Here is a 20,871-nt window from a genome sequence, read left to right on the forward strand (position 1 = left end):
TCGATTATTATCGATAATGAAATAATTTTCATTAACTTATTATTTCAAACGATACAATCAATTAGTTTTAAGAAAATGTTATTCAATCCATTTATTTTCGTCAGATAAACGGAGCCTAAAAGGTAAATTTGTCGATAAACTCATTTCTTATCTTTGGATTTAGAATTGCAAAGCCCGAAAATTTTGATGTGTTAAATGAGTTCAAAGATTTACCAAGAAAAACAGGTTTCTACGAAAAAAAGAAAGAAAAAAGAAAAAAGAAAAGAAGAAGTGGAGGAGAGCCGCACGTGTCAATCACGTGATCGTTCTCGTGCGCGATTTGATCACCTTCTGGTCCGAAGTTTAATTCAGACGGCGAGTTTCTCGTCGGAACCCAACGTCGTCTCCGCCTCGAATTCTCTGGTCAGCGCGCGAGCATCAAGGGGGGAAAATGGCAGCTCCTTCGGCCTCGAAGCTGGCCGCGGCCGCGGAGAGGGTCGGCTCCGCCGCGCGCCGCCAGGTCCTCACCCTGACGGACGCCGCCGCCTCCAGGGTCCGCCAGCTCCTGCAGCAGCGCCAGCGCCCTTTCCTCCGGCTCGGCGTCAAGGCTCGCGGCTGCAACGGCCTGTCCTATACCCTCAATTACGCAGGTATAGCCGTTCGGCAATCTCGTACTTCCCGAAATCCTGGGGATCATTTTTTCCTTTTCGGATCGTTTCTACCGATAATTGATCTGCTTACGTTGGAATCTGGATAAGGTTGGGTTTTTCGACAAAGAACGAGGCTTTGTGTCTCCTTGTCCCGCAATTCTTTTGCTCTAACTTTGCTTTTTTTTGGTGGATTGAGTAATGCATTTCGGGGATGACTTTAAGAGGTTACGAATTTCGTGGATGTTGGGGTCTATCAAATTGGATGAAAGAAGATGCCGGGACCAATTCTAGGGTTTTTTGATTCCTGTGGTCGTGTGTACTTGCAGAACAAATATTTAGGGGGTTACGATGGCACGATGAATAAGAAAGAATGCGTCTGCAGGGTCTGTGGTTGAATAATGGTAGACACGGTCATTAGATGCCCCTGTTTCGAGATCGAGTTGGTTTGAAATCACCATAAGATGTTGGAATTACCTGTTGGGAATATGGTGTGGGTTGAGGTTCGATTGTACGTTGAATGGGTAGCTCAGGTTGCTTGAAATTGGATATGTTAAATGGCATAAAGTTTCAATTTGCTAAGTTACATGGTAAAACTGATGACGTTTGCATAATGATCCGACAACTATGCATTCTCCAAAGCATGCTTCTCATTTGTATCTGCATCATGTAAGTGGTTTTTTATAGAAGTCTGTTGATGACACTGATGAGGTATTTACCCTTCAATCCAGAGTAGCGGAAATTTCATAGTTTTCAAGTGAAGTCTATTAAAATTTGAAATGACATACCGGCAAGTTATTATGACTATCATTGTTTGTTGTTTACATTGTTCTTTAATACTTTGTCACATGATGATAAAGCTCTCATGGGAAAACCATCATTAGAGTACTAAATTTCCTCATCGGATTACTAACTCATAAAAAAGAAATAAACAAAGTGCATTAAGCTTTCGAGATGATGAATCCAACTTCTGCATTTGCATCTTATTTCTATTTATTTTATTGGAATAGGCATGCTGCTATGATATTTTACTTGATATATTGCAACTTCATAGAGGAATCACTTGACCTCATTTGAAGTGGTTGAAACTTACTTAATTGTCTAGAAAATGTCAAATTTCTGATATTATTGTCCGTACGGTTTTATCATTCAATTTGACACCCAAGGTTGGGCTTCATAAATGCTCTTTGGTGATATTTTTGCCTGGTTTTTGCGCTTGCTTGGACTTGAGTGCATCACTTGTGGTTTTTTTTTGGGGTAAAATTGATTCCTCTGGGAGCAACTGCATTTCCTACTCAATTTTCTGAATTTCTCATAATGCTGTTCCAGAAGTAAATCCTTGAGATTTTAAGTATGACGTAAAGCGTTGTGGCAATCTCTAAAAAATGAGAAAAGGAAAGAGAAATGGTCTGTCCTGTTTGAAGAAAATACAAAAGGTCAATTCTTTGGTTAGTAATTTAGACAGTTGATTTTCGACCAAAATAAAAAATAAACAGTTAATGATGTTTTTGGTTGCTGGGTGTTAAGTTTGGGTTTGGCTTTGCTTTGTGAAATTTTTTAGTAAATTTGGTGACCAGTCTTAATTCCTGGGTCAAAAGCTGGAAAGGCTTAATTAATGTTGCTCAGTGTGGAAAACAAAACCTTAATGTTGTAGGTAATCATGAAATATTCTCAGGAATCAAAATGTCTCAGTGTAACTTTTGCTTCGTTTTGGTTGTGTGTTAAGATACAAGAGTCCAAATCTATGATTTTTTCCAGAATGAAGGCATCTGCATCTGTCTATTTTTGTTATGCTCCTGTTTTGTGATAGCATCCAAAAGCAGGGACTAGATTTTTTTTTAACAAATTTATCTTTCTTCAGTCATGTTTATTAGGCAAGAATTCTGGCCATTGTCACATGTTTATGTTCATATCTGAGAGGGTTTGAAAACTTACTGTCTCATATGGCAAGAGGGCTGTCAGAGAGTTGTCCTCTAAAGTTCTTAGTCATCTTAGTTTTCTGTATAGGATGCTAATTTATGTTTATACTGATAAAATGTAAAGGTTAACCATCTTTCATGAAAGGTAATGAGACAGAGCAAACATTGATAGGAAATAATTGCAGATTGAGACCTTCTTATCCATGTATGCCTGGACCCAAAACACGGAAATAAGTAGATAAACCATACCTTGTGAGTTTCAAGCTAGTGATTGATGCTCCTATTGTCTTTTCTTTTCTGATACATTGATTACTCGTCTACTGGAGGAAATTTTGTCTACTAATTTTCAGATGCAAAAGGGAAGTTCGATGAGTTGGTTGAAGACAAGGGCATTAAGATATTGGTTGAACCAAAGGCTCTAATGCATGTTATTGGAACCAAGATGGACTTTGTAGATGACAAGCTCAGGTAACTGCTGTGCATCTCATCTATTCCCCTATCATGTACAAGAATTATTTTTTCTCCATAGTCCATATATGACGAGTATCCAAAATTTATTCAACTCACCGTAATTTACAACTTATATTCTAGTCTAGATACGATGTTATCCGGGGAAAAGAAAATTACTTTAGCTGCAACTTTATTTGCACATTATGTCTGTTGAAGTTGCTTCTAGGTTCTAGACCTAACATTAATTTATATGTCTGATGGAAGATACATTGAACAAGTGTTAGTCGATGTGTGTCCAGATACTTGTGCAAAAGTCCAACTGTATGTGTAGTTGGTTAAGTTATAGAGGGCTTGCAAAATGCCCTTGATTGCAAGGATTTAGTCCCTAGGTTGACTGATGATATGATCTAATTTTGGTTACATTTCTGTCTGTAATGATCTTTTTGGATTTTATACTACTTTATCTCGCCTCCCAGTGTTGACTAGCTTCTCTGCAGGTCTGAATTCATCTTCATCAATCCAAATTCTAAAGGGCAATGCGGCTGTGGAGAGTCCTTCATGACGACGAGTAATTCAGAGGCAGCTAAACGTGGAGGCAGTTGAGGATGTCACAAATGTATGTCATGACTGAAGCATATACTAGGACATGGAAAAAACGTATCGTCCCTGTCAATGGAAAATGTTCTGCTAACCACTTGTTTGTTAGATCATGGCCGAAATAAAGAGCATTGCTTCCTCTTTTCTCCCTTTTCTTCTTGGGGAAGGTTGCAAAATCTTTTTGTTTGTCTGAAGATCTTTTGTCTTGGGGCAACATACTGTGTATATTTGGCTTCCTGAACAGATGTGTGTTTCCCACAGATGTGTATTTCCCACAGCGTAAATAACAGGCAGAGTTGTTGCTATGCGGTCAGTTTCATATTTTCTCATTTGTGCTTGTGTTTTCTGAATGTAGTTAACAAGACCTTGTATTTTTTCCTTCCTATGTCTGTTTGTCTCTCAATACTTAGCTTGGTAATTAGGGTAATCCTGAACTTGGGTCCATTTTCACGGATCAGTAAAATGTGTTTTAATTCAAACAAGTTCTTTTCGCATTATAAGCTATGGGATTCAGAATCTTAGATTCATACAAACGCTTCGTTCATAAAAAACAGTGAGAATATGATTTGAGTATGCAGATTTGTTATTGGAGAGAAAATGTCCGATGCTCTCGGACGCGTATATCTTTAGCAAGCTTTGACGATTGGTGTTGCTTGTGAAGTCTCAAGTCCGCTTTACCTTCTGGCACAAAATCGAGAGTGGGATTGCTTCAATGCATAATAACTGCGATGCAATTCCTAACCGGTAGGTAGATGCCATCAAATTTTGCCCATTGTTGCAAATTTCCCACTGCTGCCTCCTGTAGGAGTCAGGCCATGTCTTAGTCGGGAAAAGTGTCAAAAAAGTCCTAAACCTTTTGCACTGGTGCTAATTTAGTCCTAAACCTTTTTTTGGTGCCAATTCAGTCCTAAACCTTTTGCATTTGTGCCAATTGAGTCCTAAACATTTTTTTGGTGCCAATTCAGTCCTAAACCTTTTGGATTTGTGCCAATTTAGTCCTAAACCTTTTGCATTGGTGCCAATTGAGTCCTAAACCTTTTTTTGGTGCCAATTCAGTCCTAAACCTTTTGCATTGGTGCCAATTCAGTCCTAAATTTTTTGCATTTGTGCCAATTCAGTCCTTCCGGTTAATTTAGCTCAAAAAGGTTTAGGACTGAATTGGCACAAATGCAAAAGGTTTAGGACTGAATTGACACCAATGCAAAAGGTTTAGGACTCAAGTGGCAAAAAAGGTTTAGGACTGAATTGGCACAAATGCAAAAAGTTTAGGACTGAATTGGCACAAATGCAAAAAGTTTAGGACTGAATTGACATCAAAAAAAGGTTTAGGACTAAATTGACACAAATGCAAAAGGTTTAGGACTGAATTAGCACCAAAAAAAGGTTTAGGACTAAATTGGCACAAATGCAAAAGGTTTAGGACTTTTTTGACACTTTTGCCTGTCTTAGTCCTAGTGTGGCCAATCATCTCTCGGACTAGCTATGGCTAATCTGCTTAGAAACGAAATGCTCCAATGTTCCTAGATATTCTTACTCCCATTGGACCATTTGTATCTATATGCTTTGATTGCTAGCACATTCACAAATTTTCCATTAACTCTAAAATTTCACCGAATGGATTTCAGAATCCATTTTACGGCATTCAGTTTCTTCTTGCTCCCGAGCAAATGTACGGTTCACAAGTAGGTTACTCTTTTTTGGGACTTCCAGTGGTTTAACCAGAGGTCTCGTTCCTGCCCCCAAATCCAACCCCGTGTCACTAGGCCGCCATGCCAGTGGCACTTCCCGTGTTTATCAAGTCAGAATTAGCTTAAATCAAAAGCTCTGTTATTGCATCCATATAAAACAGTAAGCACCAGACAACACTCATGAAATAACACAGAGCCGGTTGATAATGTTGCAGATCCGCTCTAACAATAGGAGAGTATATTTCCAACGCAATTGGAGAAACGCTAACTGTCACAGATGAGGCTCTACGATGGCACGAATTTAACTGGAAAAAGCTCCTAAACAAGATTTTGTCCCGTGTATTCAGACATGTCCGATCAAGAATGATTGGATTCACCTGAGAAGAGCGCAGATCTTATGTCTCAATTTCCGTCTTCTTGGGAGTAGACAACCGGTGCTTTGACCATTCTTCCAGTGCCTTCCTGTGGAGCCCATTCATCCGAATGTAAGGACGTCTTTCCTTGATTATCCTCTCGGCATTTTTCCAGTCTTCTGCAACCCCAAGAGCCACCAGCAGAGCACATGATACCGCCACACTCCTTCCATGACCTGGAGATCAGTTTAAAGAAAAACATTTCTCAAATAGATGCAAATAGTTTCGCTTGATAAGTGCCAACAGAAGAAAAAACATGAACAGAACTTCACACGAGACAATGCACATCTAGTAAAATCATCTTCCTCGGTAACGTCAGGCACAAAAATTCTGAGTTCAAGGAAGAACTCTGTCCCATGAAGGACAATCTCAACAACTCTTTAATAGCAAAATCTAGATGTTCCTCTAGTGACAATAGTATGTAATGCTTAACACCATAATGTCACTAATTCAACCACATTATCAAGGTCTCATGTTACACGTTAAGATCACTAAATTTGGTGTCTCAAATATTCTTGCACCAATAGAATATATCATCTCATCCCACTAGTAAGAAAATTTATCCTGTATCTCTTTGCCCGATGACATAATGATGCAAGACATGTATAAATCCAATTTCCATAACTTCCCTCTATACTCAAATCATGCATTAACATTTCTTCATCTTGTGTCTGACTACATATTCTAGTATGTGTCATGCTAATTGATGCATCCCTAAGTAATCAATTAGACTCAAATAGTTGCTGAAGAGTACACGCAGAACTGCAGAAGGCAAGCAATTCTACTAACAAGTTGTTAGATCTCAACATGGAGATATCATCTTTCGCTCAAATGATTCTATGTGTATTTTTTTGCCAATACTTCTATAACATGAAATATAAGAACTGAGAACAACTATTAACTGTTCCGTTTTCTTTTCTTTCTTTAGATAGTGCCACTATAATTTTACACAATATTTAGATGTTAGACATTAGTATTGACCTTTTTCTGGTTTAGAACAAAACATTTATCGACTTAAATGTTACAAAATAAACAGCTTGAGCTTAGGAGCACTGCAAAGTTTAACAGATACGGCTTAGGAAAAAGGTGTCATCCTCAAATAATCTGATCTAATAAATAGGACCCTAAGTGTGCTTGATGCGATTATAGAAATAGACAGCTCACAAATCAAGAGAATAAACCGAGGAGATAGCCACTTGATATCATACATTTACTTGAAGGTTCAATACATGTCACACTAGTTTCAAAATCCCAATCACTTGAGGAGAGTAAGTAACAAAGAAATTGATTGAGAATATGAACATCAGCTGTGTTACACAGTTACTCGTTGATCAAGCTTCATGCAGTTAAAACACTTCTACGACAGCGGAGTGCCTATTGTTAGAATTTGAATCCTGGGATATAAAAAGATAGATAATTGATCCTACACTACCCACAACAAGCTTTCTGACAAAGTTGAACATATATCACTCCTAGACATGCACATAAATCATGATCAACACCGAATGCTCAACAAAAATATCTTTTCTCATCCATACCATAGGCACAATGAATGAACACAGGCCTGTTCAGTCCCCTCTTCCTACAAGCCCACTTCACTGCGGACTCGATCTCCCCTGGCCCCGGCGACCGCGTATCCCAAGTCGGGACGCAGAAATACGCGTGCCCGCGCAGCTCCGGCCGCCGCGGAAGCTCGCAAGTGCAGTCCACGATCGCAGGGTCGCCGGGAGGCAACTTATCGAGCGAAGAAGGCCACCCACCAACAAACACCCCCTCGCAGATCTCGCTGTACGGGGCCTCCCCGCTCCTCAGCCGCCTGACCGCGGAGAAACCCCTGACGAAGTACAGGTAAGGACTGAAGATGACGACCGACCAGACGGGGAAAGACCCATCTGGGTTCTTGCCCAGAAGCAGAGGGAGGTTGATGGACGGGTGCGAAGCGAGCGAGACGAGCAGCGACACAAGGGACGCGTACAAGAACGGCAGGGACAGCAATTCGAAGCCAGAGCTCCTGAGGTATGCGAAGAACAGGAACAACGCCGTGGCCTTCAACCCAATCAAGAACGATATGCCCACTCCCATAACAAGTCTCTTCCAAACAAGAATCGAACTGCTATGCTAGTGCTTAACAAAAATTCAAGCGCGGATTCTTTCTTCTGGGCTGAAGGGTGTATGCAAGATGAATGATCTTGAAGAAAAGTAAGAGAGAAAAGATTCGGAAGAACGAAGGAATTCGATGCGTTCGACACGACCATTTGACGGCGTGAACACGACTTCGCGTTTTCTTGCATTCGTTGTGTCATATGAAGCTTAACCGGAAGTCGAACCGGACCGACGTTTCAACCGAAACTTGTCGCAAAACGAGCCGGAAGTCTCTACGATCCGGCCCCCAAAAAAAGTTTCGTGATCTGATAAAGAAACGGGAAAACGGCAACTAATAATCTCTAAACCTTAGCCCATTGTATAATGTCGTATTTGAACTTTTAATATGAACAATATAATCCTTGAACTATTCCTGAATGTTCGATCTAATTATTAAACTTTCGATTTGTTCAATCTAACTCTTTAACTTTTGATAGCTAAGTCAAATCAATTATGTTATTACTCATATTTTAGAATGTCTTTTCATTTTAATCCATTCACGAATAGATAAAAGATATGGAGATTTTTTTCATAACCTTTTTGTTATAGACCTATATGTGTGTGTTTATGATCACTATAATTGGAAAAACTAGAACCTCATTTAGAGTTGTACAAGTTGATGTTCCCCTTATTTTAATTTATTAACTTGCAAATGTAACTAAATGGAGTTAAGAAAACACGAAATACAAAAGCTAGAAATTTTTATCTATGTAAACGATTAGGAATAATATTTAAATTAATATAAGTACGATTATCTACAGATAAGTTAATGCACTTTTTCAGATAAGGTTAATACCACGAAAAATTCCAAGCTGATACACCCGTAACAAATTTACCTATAACTAATTTTTTGACCACCAAAAATTCAAAAATGGTACAATACGAATTTAGACATTTATTTTTGGCATATGGTTTGGGTGAATGGTTCTATTTGCTCGTATTAAGTTTGAAATCGATACGTTATTAACCAATTAGAATACATATGAATTCAGACATTTATTTTTCGCACCCAATTCTACCTGTTTGTAAAATTTTGTGAGCTTCTCTCATGTCCTCCCTCTATGTCGAGTCATGAGTATTGAATTAGTTGTAGTGGTAATGGTTAAGACCTATCTATTAATTTTTTTTTAAGATCAAAACGAAAAGAACCGAAAAATTTTGGTTGAAATGCTACTTCAACAGGTGAGGAACTTTTGGTCGAAACAGGTGAGGATTGAGGATGGCTTTTCTTTCTGGGCTTGGTTGAACTTGTTTATACAGGGGGCTCTTTTCTATGCACGTTTTCTTAGTTGTGCCTGTCTGGGACAAAAAAGCTTGTTGAACTCTTAACTTGTTTTTGGCTTGTGGATATTGGTAAGAGTCTATGCATTTCAATCTTTCATATTCATCCATTAGTTGCTTCTAAAACATGGTCAAATGGGGAGTTTTCCTCAAAAACATGGTTGAAAGGGGATGTCTTTGGATGGTTGGAATTATATTCATTCATCTGGCGTAAATTTCAACATTTCGAGATGTGCATTGTGTGCTTGTGTAGTTGCATCGCCATTGTTCTACTCTCTTGCAGATTATTTGCTTACCATAAATGATAGATTAACGTGAGAGGACTAACACGCAAGATGTTTTTTATGTGGGTGCTTCTAACAACTTAGAGCAAAGGTTGATTAGAGAAACTTGTCCATAGCTAAGCAAGTGATGGACATCTGCTTTTCAGAATTTAGCTATGTGAGAGTTGCATATGTGGAAAACAAAACTGGATTTGGAATTATAGATGCCTTAATATGATGGGATTCGTTGTAATGCAATCATGGGCATGCTGAAAGCCGATGATTATTTGGGAGATGCATTTATCTAGGTAAATGTATCGTGGGTAGTTGATTTTCTCTTGCCATGAGCTCCGTTTTGGTTTGATGTTTTGTATAACTGCCTATCCTGTGTGAAGCGTTATGGTTTCCCAGTAATCTTTTCAGTGACCTTCCAAAATGTTAACATGCTCTGCTGTTTCCCTTTTGCCTTTTCTTCTCAAGGAATGTGATAAAGATGTCTCGGAGTTTCTCAATTTCAATTTTAATGTCTCCCATCATGGTGATTATGTGGCAATAGCATCAGAACCACTATGCCTTGTGGGGTTGGATATTGTTTCTTGCACTATTCCGTGGAAAGAAATGGTTACCGAATTCATTCAAAACTTCTCATCATATTTATCAAGATTGGAGTGGGATTTTATAATAGGTGCAGGCAATGAAGAACAAATTTTGGTTGAATTTTACGGTTAGTGTTGTCCTCTTCCTATAATAATCAAGACAACTCATTCAATCGCCCTCTTCATCTGTGGTTCAAAGGTGTATACTTGTAATTTTTTTACATTTATCGCTCAAAATCGTGCCTTGTGCTCTTCTTGTGCCTCTATTAGACAATTTAGACAATATAAAATGTGATTGACAATTTAGACAATATAAAATCGTGCCTTGTGTATACTGGTCGTCCGATCATTATCAGTTTGTGTGCTAATTTGGTGTGGAACAACTGATCGAAAAGTGAGTAGTCACTTGCTTCGCTCTTCTTTTAACTTCAAATTGTGGACCATGAAGGTTACTATCTGTTCTCATAGCCAATACCAGGTAAGATTTGTATGAACGAATCATCCAGTTACTTTTTCATAGTAACACTTTAAGGAGGATTGGCTGTAAATGGATAGTGTGTGGTGACAATGGAGATTGGCTGTATTTAGAGGATACCCTTTCTTCTGCTCTTGGCTTCTTTACCTCTGCGTCTGTTGCTTTGCGTGTATCGTTCATGTACTTTATTCCATAGCTCTGCTGGCAGTGGTTTTTGGCATGGTCTAGGTGAACACTTTTGTCTCTCTATGTAATTAAGGCCTCTCACCTTTAAAAGAAACCTTTTCGTTTCATCATCGAGTTAGTGAATCGTTGATTGCATAATCAGAAGGAAAATGGCATCTTTTTTAGGTTCACATATGAATTTATATGTTAACGGTACGTTATTAACCCATTAGAATACATATGAATACAGACATTTATTTTTCGCACCCAATTCTACCTGTTTGTAAAATTTTAGGCGACTTATCAGTGACCCAGCCTACTCAAATATAAGTTAAAAATGAATTTTAGATCCATTTTACCACCTCTACTTAGTGGGCATAATTCAAGGGTTTTGGTAATAAAAAAAGGTTTGGCTATTGATATCTCAGTGGATGTAGATTATTGATTGTGGGGATATAGAAAAAGTGAGGAATTTTGGTGTAGATGATGATAGTTTAGGATTCTTTGCGATATTAATCCTAAAAAAAACTATCTAATAAGAATATTAAGATATCAATAAAAGAATTGAACTCCAAATTAAGAATCAAATGTAATACAATAACTAATTAACAGGCTAAAATCTACCGTAGAAATCAATGTAATGACAGCAGACGAGTATCCACTATCCAGAAAGTGAAGGTCCATCAATGGAGGAGGGAGTTCGCAGATGGTTGGTGAACACATCAAAGTGGTGCCCATCTTCCCAAGACTTCTCTTTGGCCCTCTCTCTCTTCCCTCCTTCTCAACGCTCCTCAATCCTCAGGTTCTTTCTCGCTCTCTCGAGTTGGTATTCTTCATCTTTGGTCGCTGGGGTCAATTGGGTCCAAGAGGAGAGTGATGCAGAACCGAAAGAGAACATCAAAATGGCTTTTTGATCTTTTTTCTTTACGTGGGTAGATTCGTTAAAAGCGAGGATAGGAAGAGGGCATTGGTCAGTCGGCTGCTTCAGTATGCTCTGTTGCATCAAGTGCTGGGAATCCCATACGAGCAAATTAGCATCAAACGCACCTTGGAAGGCAAACCATATCTGGTATGATTGCAGTTGTTCCTGACTGTACCTCAGTTTTCTTTTCTTCGGTTATTTTGTGTGGTTCTAATTTTGGGTTTCAGTAATTTTGATCGTTCGGTTTACGTGTGAGCAAACTTAACTGGTAGGGTGATTTCTGCGCAAAACTAACATTTGTCAAAGGCCGAGGATTTTCTTTGTTTTGTCAAATGTCATCAGCGCGGCAAGCTTGTACAATGTTGTCGACACGTTATATGAAAGAAAACACATACCGGCGTCTATTCTGGAAATAGTTTATTACAAAGAGAAAAATTCGATTTGGAGCTTCTCTCATGTCCTCTCTCCATGTCAAGTCATGAGTATTGAATTAGTTGTAGTGGTAATGGTTAAGACCTATCTATTAATTTGTTTTTCAAGATCAAAAAGGAGAAGATACGGAAAAATTTTGGTTGAAATGCTACTTCAACAGGTGAGGATTGAGGATGACTTTTTCTTTCTGGGCTTGGTTGAACTTGTTTCTACAGGGGGCTCTTTTCTATGCACGTTTTGTTAGTTGTGCCTTTCTGGGACAAAAAAGCTTGTTGAACTCTTAACTTGTTTTTGGCCTGTGGATATTGGTAAGAGTCTATACTTTTCAATCTTTCATATTTATCCATTAGTTGCTTCTGAAACATGGTCAAAAAGGGAGTTTTCCTCTAAAAAATGGTTGAAAGGGGATGTCTTCGGAATTTGGATGGTTGGAAATTTATTCATTCACCTGGCGTAAATTTCAACATTTTGAGATGTGCATTGTGTGCTTGTGTAGTTGCATCACTATTGTTCTACTCTCGTCCAGATTATTTGCTTACCATAGGTGATAGATTAACGTGAGAGGACTAACATCCAAGATGTTTTGTATTGGGTGCTTCTAACAACTTAGAGCAAAGGTTGATTAGAGAAACTTGTCTATAGCTAAGCAAGTGATGGACATCTGTTTTTCCTGTTTTTCAGAATTTAGCAATGTGAGAGTTGCATCTGTTCGAAAACAAAACTGGATTTGGAATTATAGATGCCTTAATATGTTGGGATTCGTCGTAATGCAATCATGAGCATGCTGAAAGCCGATGATTATTTGGGAGATGCATTTGTCTAGGTAAATGTATTGTGGGTAGTCAATTTTCTCTTGCCATGAGATCCCATTTGGTTTGATGTTTTTTATAGCTGCCTATCCTGTGTGAAGTGTTATAGTTTTCCAGTGATCTTTTCATTTTTTTTCCAAAATGTTAACATGCTCTGCTGTTTCCTTGTTTGCCTTTTCTTTTCAAGGAACGTGATAAAGATGTCACGGAGTTTCCCAATTTCAATTTTAATGTCTCCCATCATGGTGATTATGTGGCAATAGCATCAGAACCACTATGCCTTGTGGGGTTGGATGTTGTTTCTTGCACTATTCCGTGGAAAGAAACGGTTACTGAATTCATTCAAAACTTCTCATCATATTTCTCAAGATTGGAGTGGAATTTTATAATAGGTGCAGGCAATGAAGAACAAATTTTGGTTGAATTTTACAGGTAGTGTTGTCCTCTACCTATAATAATCAGGATAACTCATTCAATCGTCCTCTTCGTCTGTGGTTCAAAGGTGTTTACTCGTAATTTCTCAGACATTTATCGCTCAAAATCAGGCCTTGCGCTCTTCTTGTGCCTCTCTTAGACAATTCAGACAATATAAAATGGGATTGACAGGGATGATGGTCTCTGCGACTTATTATTGACAAATAAGAACAGTAAAACACTATCTTTTTACGGCCTTCCCTTCCCCTTACAGTGAGGATACACAGTGTCAATGGTATCTTTGAATCATGTCTTAGAGATGCAGTTGATAGCACGTACATAGGGCATAATGTTTACTACCAGTTGTGTCTAATAGCGAGCTTGAATATATCTGTGCCCTATTGGAGATCCAGGATTTGCTGCTAATATTTTTACAGCGAGCAGAAAATGTCAACTGGTTGTCTGATTATTATCAGTTTGGGTGCTAATTTGGTGTGGAACAACTGATCGAAAAGTGAGTAGTCACTTGCTCCACTCTTCTTTTAACTTCAAATTATGGACTATGAAGGTTACTATCTGTTCTCATAGCCAATACCAGGTAAGATTTGTATAGACGAATCATCCAGTTACTTTTCATAGTAACACTTTAAGGAGGATTGGTTGTAAATCGATAGTGTGTGGTGACAATGGAGATTGGCAGTATTTAGAGGATACCCTTTCTTCTGCTTTTGGCTTCTTTTCCTCTGCGTCTATTGCTGTGCGTGTATCCTTCATGTACTCCATTCCATAGCACTGCTTGCAGTGGTTTTTGGCATGGTCTAGGTGAACCCTTTTGTCTCTCTTTGTATTTAAGGCCTCTCAAGTTGGCCCATCACCCCTAAAAGAAATATTTTCCTTTCATCTTCGAGTTAGTGAAGTTCATTGATTGCATCATCAGAAGGAAAATGGCATCTTTTTTAGGTTCACATTTTTCAGAAGTGTCGGATCATTTATAAGTAGACTATTTGTAGACCTCAGCATTTGGACTTCAATTTTTTGAAGTTCTCGGTCTTTATCATGATTGATAAATCACATGACATCACAAATACTTAAAAAACTGAAGTTATTGTGGAACATTGCGGAACTCATATATCTGTCGAACTTCCCCTTCATGCGCAAGGCAGTTCACCAAAGATATGTGCAGTTCAAACCTCTACTCATAAAGAGGGGGATGCGAGGAAGAGAACACGGAGTCTCTTGCTCCCATAACATGATAAGTTGGGTGGGAGTTTAGCTATTAGAGAATTTCTGTGTTCATTGTTACAATGAGGACCCTAACCAACTTAAGTCGACCTATTTGGATAACGAACTTCAAGAAGGAATTTGTAAGATAGGACTCGAGGAAAGACCCAGGAACTATAACGAATGAAATATCTATGGTGATCTCTAGACTAGTAACAGTTTCCCTGTGGATGTAGTGATATTCATTTGCATTGCATTGCATTTGGCGTAGCATCAGGAGTTTTCAACAGCTTCCCTACTGGTAATAGTCAGATCGTGACTTCGACAGATATTGGTGCTTGAAGGAAGCATATGTCAAAGCCATTGGCAGTGGATTGGCATGTGGGTTGGATAGAGTCGAGTTTCACCACACTGGTTGGACAAACATAAATGTTAAAATTGACGGAACATCTTCGCCGCACTGGAAGTTTTGGCTCCTCGATTTGGGAGAAAAACATTATGTAAGTCCTCTCTTTCTCTCTGTCTCACACGCAGAAACATACGCACGCAATTTTCTGCCATTAGCTAATTTTGGATTCAGTCCCACAGTTTGATAGAAACTAAGAATATTACTTCTGGATTTGCTAACATCCAAGATCTAATCTAAGCCTTCTGAGTTGTGAGTGTTGTCTTGAAATATCGAATAGGACATTACATCTTGCCATGTAGATTAATCGAAAGTTGTCTCAATACTCTTTAAGTCCTGCTTTATTACAATTGATTAACTCTTATCCCCATGTGCTACTTCTGCGGACACCTCTTGTATTTTAGTGAAATCCGATTGAAACCCCTCGTACTTCAAATGTAGTTGTGTAGCCCATAACATTTTGAAAATGGTCAGTGCTAATAGAGTTTCGTCGAAGTACAGAGAGGGTTAATTGAATTTCCTGTAGATTTTTGGTAAAGTATGAGCACGTACTTTGTGCCTCGTCACTCAGAGAAATTCCTTCTGCCATTGCAGATATCCATTGCAAGGGGTCACCCGAGATCAGCAGCCGAAAGCTACAAGAGCACATTGAAAAGAGTGGAATTTTCTGAGGATGAATATTTTGCTGGTTTCCATCTTCCAGATGTTAGTTTCATCTCGCAAACAGTGGAACAGCTCATCTCGATTCTACGGGATGCCAAGAAAGCCTGAACCACCGAAGGGGCGTGCAATGCGGCGTTAGCCGGAGATGGCGGCAGAAACCAAAATAGCAGTGTCAACCATTTCGAGGGTCTTGTTTATATATCTGTAATGCAAGCAAATTGCTATTGGATTGAGGTTGAAGAAATGTATTCTATCTTTTCTGGCGAACGAAGAAATGCATGTACTGTCACAAATTCAAGCAATAGTGTCAAGGAAAAGGCCCAATCATCTATATATATTATCAACTCCGTCGCCAGGAATCTCTTTTGCGTACAAAGGCTTATCTGCCCAACATTTTATAGGACGCAAGTGTCAGAGAGTATCTATTTCTATAGAATGAATTCAAAGAAAGCAATGACATGGGATGAAAATCGTGGTATACACCATTTCGTCGCTTTTAACTTGGAATATTTTGACCTATATAACTCTGCTCTGCGCGCGAGGCGACGCGCGGCGATCGTCCGTGTATTTACAAAAAGATGTTGGAGGATTGAACGAAGTTCAATTTACAGCCCTTCATCTCCTTCAATATTGTACGAGTCGTCGATTATGTCCAAAGCGACGACTTTCGAAGCACTCATCTTCATAGAGCTCGACCGAACATTGAACGGGACTCGGGCATAGCTGGGCACGACCCCGCATGCGTCCTCCTCCTTCTTAAGATCAGCCGGAGGCAAGAAACAGTCCATCGACAACCCCTTGATGTTGAAGTCCACCTCCTCGATGGCCCAGACCTCTTCCATCCGCGTCCTGGAATGGCTCTCCGAGTTCTCGCCGAACCTAAACAAGGACACCGACGTCCTCCCGGCGTGAGCGATGTTTATACCGTCAATGGTCCGGTAGTCCTGGATCAGAGACTCCATGGTGGTCTCCCAGAAGACGCTCTCGGAGCTCGACGACTTGATCCTTAGGAGGTGAGAGTCTTCCAACTGGACCAAGAGGCCGGTCCTCTGGCTGAAGTAGCCCCACAGCGTGTGCCGGATTATCTCGACGTTGCTGCTGCTCCTGGCCCTCAGCGTAGACGGCTCGGCTTCGAGCTTGAGGACGAAGCAGTCTTCGTTGTTGATCGCCTTCTCGCCGATGCAGACCGAGTTGGAGAACAAGTCCGAAGTGGCCCTCGGATCGAGACCCTGCTCATAATTTTCAAGTGTTCTCTCAGCAACTAGTCCAATTCAATGTGTAGTTTTACCAGGAGACCTTGACATTATCATTAGAACAAATCTGGTGAAACCAGGACCAAAACTTTGCTGGTTAGGCAGGAATTGGATCCTACATTGGGATCAATGGGGCACGCTTTAAGGCTTTCAGACGTGCAATTTCCAAAGCCTAATATGAACCCAACAAGGTGGTTGGTCGGAAAATTCGCACTTCGCGGCTTTCAAGACTTGCCAGAAGGTTTGACCCTAGACCCTTGACTTATGATGATTTTTCTTTATTCTTCCCCTTTTTTCATGAAATATCTGCGAGATTGTTTCGGTGAATCGTGAAGAAGATTTGACTTCTATCTTGGTTAAAAGAGAATCTAAGTCAACGCTGGGGCTCTATGCCACAATTTCCCAATGGAAGGGCCAAAAAATTGCGCATGAGTCACGCCGTAATTTGGCAGATCCCTCTGGTCAAAAGGCTAAAAATACCAAACGCACCGTTTCCAGCGTTCCAAGTTTCACCAAAGTCGAATCGAGCCAAAAGAAACGATATGGGTGATTCCCAAAAATCTAATTAGATGCTCCTAATAAAAGTCCTAGGATGCGAAAAAAGATCTTGACACTTCTTGCACAAGTTTAACATTAAAGCATCTAAGGAAATTGAAATCTGCCCTAATATCTTGACAAATCCAAAAGTACCATTTTGAATTGTAGATCATATTTTCGAATTGATTTGCGCCCTCGGGTTATCTTTTTATCTAAATCTTAGAGAAATCGTCGTCCTATCTTTAAATGTATCAAGTTCAACAGCAAGAAATTACACCCTTTTTAAGTATGTTTGACGCGAAATAAAACCAAACAAAAGAGAAATAAAAAACCGTTCTACGAGTAATTGGACCTCCCAAAACAACTTTGGTTTTGTTTTCACCATTTTAGAGTAACATTTGCATAGTGCCATTTGAAAAGTCGTCTAAGGAGGGAATTGAAAGAGCGTGCGGTGGTGATACCTGCAAGAACCGGCGGAGAGGGCGGGGCGGCCCGCGGGAGGCGTGGGAGTGGTGCCACGGCGTCTGCCGCCACGCCACCTTGCCGTCGCTGCCGGCGCTGATCTTGTAGCCGTAGACCACCAGCTCGAGGCACCACAGCTCCGGCCTCTTCTGCCACAGCACGAACCCGCCCAGCTCCCCGGCCCCATGCCGCATGCTCTTCACCGTGGCCACCGCCGGCTTCGACTTGCCCTCCTCGCCGGAGCACATCTCCGACACCGCCATCCTCACTTTCCCCATGGCGTACATGCTCTCCACCGCGCCCAGCGCCTGCTCGCCGCCCGACGCCGCCACGTACTGCTGCACTATGTACTTCGCCATGGATGCTTCCTGACCAGTTTGGAGACATGGAGAAGAAACTCGGAAATCAAACATACCGCTCGCCTGGTATAACACAATGACCCGTAGAACGCTAACATGGTTTTTAGTAATTTTATATATCATACGAAATTTCACGTCAAATTTCTGTTCTTAGACTTGTAATTCGACGCGTTCCTTTTCTTCGCTCGATCGCGCTGACAAGATGAAGCGCCCAAACCTTCTGAATAAAAACTCGATCTTTAACGGGGGGTAGGGGTAGGGGTGGGGAAATCGGTTCCACTCACGATGGGGTGATCCTTGATGTCGGCGGCGATGGGGGGGGCGGCGCCGTCGTGGTGTGGTGGGCGGCGGCTTATGGGGAGAGGGACCAGCGGGGCGCCGACGACGCCGAGGAGGAGCTGGACCTCCGCGCTCCGGCCACCGCCGAAGAGGGCGGTCAGCGCCGGGGAGGGCTTGTCGTGGCCCGAGGGGCGCATCCAGGACTTCATGTGGGCCCACGACCTGCTGGAGGGCTTGCTCGCGGGGGCGAACATCTCCTCCGGGATCGGGACCTCGAGCACCGTCTCGAGCCCGTCCTGCCGGTCGTAGTTCGGGCACAGCTTCCTCATCAGCAACACCGAGTCAACCTGACACAGAGAGAGAGAGAGAGAGAGAGAGAGAGAGAGAGAGAGAGAGAGAGAGAGAGAGATTGGGTTTGTGGGTAGTGAGAGAGAGGAATTGCAGAGTGAATAAGGAGAGAGAGAGAGAGAGAGAGATAGAGAGAGAGAGACCGGGTTGTGGGGGGGTGTTACAGTGAGAAGAAGAAGATGGTGAGGCAAAGAGAGAGAGAGAGAGAGAGAGAGAGAGAGAGAGAGAGAGAGAGAAGAATTGCACCAACCGACCATGGCCCTCCCCGAACGTGCAGGGCTTTTGTTTGTGTCGTGTTGGCACGCCCTTCTTTGCAGACGCAGCTTAATTCTCTCTCTTTCTCTCTCTCTATCTCTAATTAATGGATTGATTAATTAAGATTAGTCAAAGATATGGAATATTGAATGATATACGAGCTTAATTTAATTCGAGGCCCGGAAAATTCCAAGTTCATGTGAACCTGAAACTGTTAAACAGGTTCATGTCCTACCAATCTATTCTATTTTATTTTTTCCGAACCAATCTATTTTGCTGGTTCACAAATTCATCTAAGGGTTAATACTACGAAAAATCTCAAATCGGTATATATATGACAAGTTTACTCATAATTAATTTTTTGACCACAAAGATCCCTAAACCGATACACCTTACATTTCGTTAAATTAGATTAATACCACGAAAAATCATAAATTGGTAAACCCGCGATAAATGTCACGGATTTACCAATTTGGGGGTTTTCGTGGTATTAACCTGTTTTTTTATTCTATCTGGCTTTGGTTCCATTGAGCAAGTACTAGTATTAGAATTAATTTCCCCGGGGGCTCGGTGGCAGGGTAGTACGGATTTTCGATCATCTTGTAACGTGAATTCTCGCATTCGATCTTCTCAATTAATTAATCTATCCGAGTCCGACCAAAAAAAAAAATCTATCCTATAAATGGAGATCATTTACTTTTCCCTACTACTACATCGCACTAAATGGAAGGTATCTCTTTTCATATCTTTCCTTAGCTTAATGTCATATAAATCTTTCCTTAATTTCTAAAAATCGAAATTACTGTTTCCGTTTTGGCGTGGGTAAGTCAAATTAGGGTATTCACATTGATAAAGGGATTCTAAAGTGTCCATGATAGAAATTTCCAAAAGTCGAATTGAACAAAGACCTTCTAGATGAGAGGTTTTTTTTTTTTACAAAAAAAAAGAAAATATGTTCACTAGAAATCAAAAAACTTTATCACGAAATATTCCAAAAAAACAAATGAGAGGTTTGAGACTTGATAGTCTTTATTATTCATAACTATTTTCACACTTCGATTAGCTTTTTTGCCCTATTGTTTTAAGTAATTTGACCGATATAATATGTAATCAACATTTATATATAGCCAAACATAAGTTTTAATAAACATAAACATCTAGCAAAAAAAAATTATTGAACATGCCTTTCTAATTTCCTCACTCCACCTAAGTTTAGAAACAATATATTTATTCTTTTTTTGATTGTATGATTCTCTCGTGCTAAATGTGGTACTTCTATTTACTTTCGTGTTTTTCATTATTTATTGGATTAATATGACGAAAAATTATCACAAATGTACTAGTTTGGGAGTTTTTGGTGATACTAACCTTTTGTTTATTTAGGCCAACAGCCATTCATTGTGTTATTCAATAAAAGGCAGATATGTTTAATGTTTCAGTGAATACTTGTGTGGTGGAGGACATGTTCAGTTTAACTAAAAAGGTGTGGCTTAAGCTATACATATAATAAGAATTAATTAATAACGCAAGATTACAATTTCACTAGCTGTGCTTGTACAAATTGGATTTCGCCGATCAAAAATATGAAATTTTGAAGAATCATAAAATATATACCAAATCAACTTGCATTTTTTAGCAAAGATAGATTCCTCAAAACGAGGGTCTCGAGATGGCGCAGAGTTCGTTTCTCCTAATCGATGTTTCGCAGCTTTTCGATTAGTAACCATGCCACGATACGTGTAATCACTTCATTGAAAATCGAATATTTTCTCGAAAAAGGACAGCAGTTTTGATTATGACATGAGGTTATAGGAGGAGATGAAAATCAAGCGGTCGTTTTTAGGAGGGTGACTCGAAACGCTTATCTCGAGAGAGACTTTTTACGGGGAGTTCCTT

General features: G+C 40.1%; 4 protein-coding genes across 7 annotated transcripts; 2 read left to right on the top strand and 2 right to left on the bottom strand.

Moving 5' to 3' along the window:
• The first annotated feature begins 339 nt into the window (after positions 1–339).
• On the top strand, positions 340–3,854 carry LOC115661840 (iron-sulfur assembly protein IscA-like 1, mitochondrial). Its single transcript, XM_030584067.2, has 3 exons — positions 340–629; positions 2,896–3,013; positions 3,493–3,854. The coding sequence occupies exons 1-3, from the start codon at positions 431–433 to the stop codon at positions 3,596–3,598; spliced, it is 423 nt and encodes a 140-aa protein (XP_030439927.1). The 5' UTR covers positions 340–430; the 3' UTR covers positions 3,599–3,854.
• A 1,543-nt stretch (positions 3,855–5,397) lies between these two features.
• On the bottom strand, positions 5,398–8,002 carry LOC115694606 (uncharacterized). Its single transcript, XM_030621726.2, has 2 exons — positions 7,232–8,002; positions 5,398–5,869 (listed from the first exon to the last, which is right to left on the bottom strand). Exons 1-2 carry the CDS (start codon positions 7,773–7,775, stop codon positions 5,676–5,678), a joined length of 738 nt encoding a protein of 245 aa, XP_030477586.1. The 5' UTR covers positions 7,776–8,002; the 3' UTR covers positions 5,398–5,675.
• Positions 8,003–11,227: 3,225 nt separating this feature from the next.
• Positions 11,228–15,841, top strand: LOC115671656 (uncharacterized). 2 transcript variants are annotated; one of them, XM_056313252.1, is made up of 6 exons: positions 11,228–11,417; positions 11,552–11,684; positions 12,966–13,210; positions 14,742–14,913; positions 15,414–15,458; positions 15,490–15,841. In XM_056313252.1, exons 1-6 carry the CDS (start codon positions 11,302–11,304, stop codon positions 15,619–15,621), a joined length of 843 nt encoding a protein of 280 aa, XP_056169227.1. In that variant the 5' UTR covers positions 11,228–11,301; the 3' UTR covers positions 15,622–15,841. The 2 variants fall into 2 exon arrangements, with proteins under 2 accessions (XP_056169227.1, XP_030449135.1); XM_030593275.2 differs by having other exon boundaries at positions 11,231–11,417; positions 15,414–15,841.
• LOC115671641 (uncharacterized) lies at positions 15,790–18,989 on the bottom strand. 3 transcript variants are annotated; one of them, XM_056313250.1, is made up of 4 exons: positions 18,971–18,989; positions 18,378–18,719; positions 17,734–18,102; positions 15,790–16,711 (listed from the first exon to the last, which is right to left on the bottom strand). In XM_056313250.1, the coding sequence occupies exons 2-4, from the start codon at positions 18,699–18,701 to the stop codon at positions 16,088–16,090; spliced, it is 1,317 nt and encodes a 438-aa protein (XP_056169225.1). In that variant the 5' UTR covers positions 18,702–18,719; positions 18,971–18,989; the 3' UTR covers positions 15,790–16,087. The 3 variants fall into 3 exon arrangements, with proteins under 3 accessions (XP_056169225.1, XP_056169224.1, XP_030449125.1); XM_056313249.1 differs by lacking the exon at positions 18,971–18,989 and adding an exon at positions 18,864–18,882; XM_030593265.2 differs by lacking the exon at positions 18,971–18,989 and having other exon boundaries at positions 18,378–18,781.
• Between the last annotated feature and the right edge of the window lie 1,882 nt (positions 18,990–20,871).

This window comes from Syzygium oleosum, unplaced genomic scaffold (assembly GCF_021117445.2).
Source record: "Syzygium oleosum isolate NSW1041296 unplaced genomic scaffold, Sole_v2.1 Sole_v2.07, whole genome shotgun sequence".
NCBI lineage: Eukaryota > Viridiplantae > Streptophyta > Magnoliopsida > Myrtales > Myrtaceae > Syzygium > Syzygium oleosum.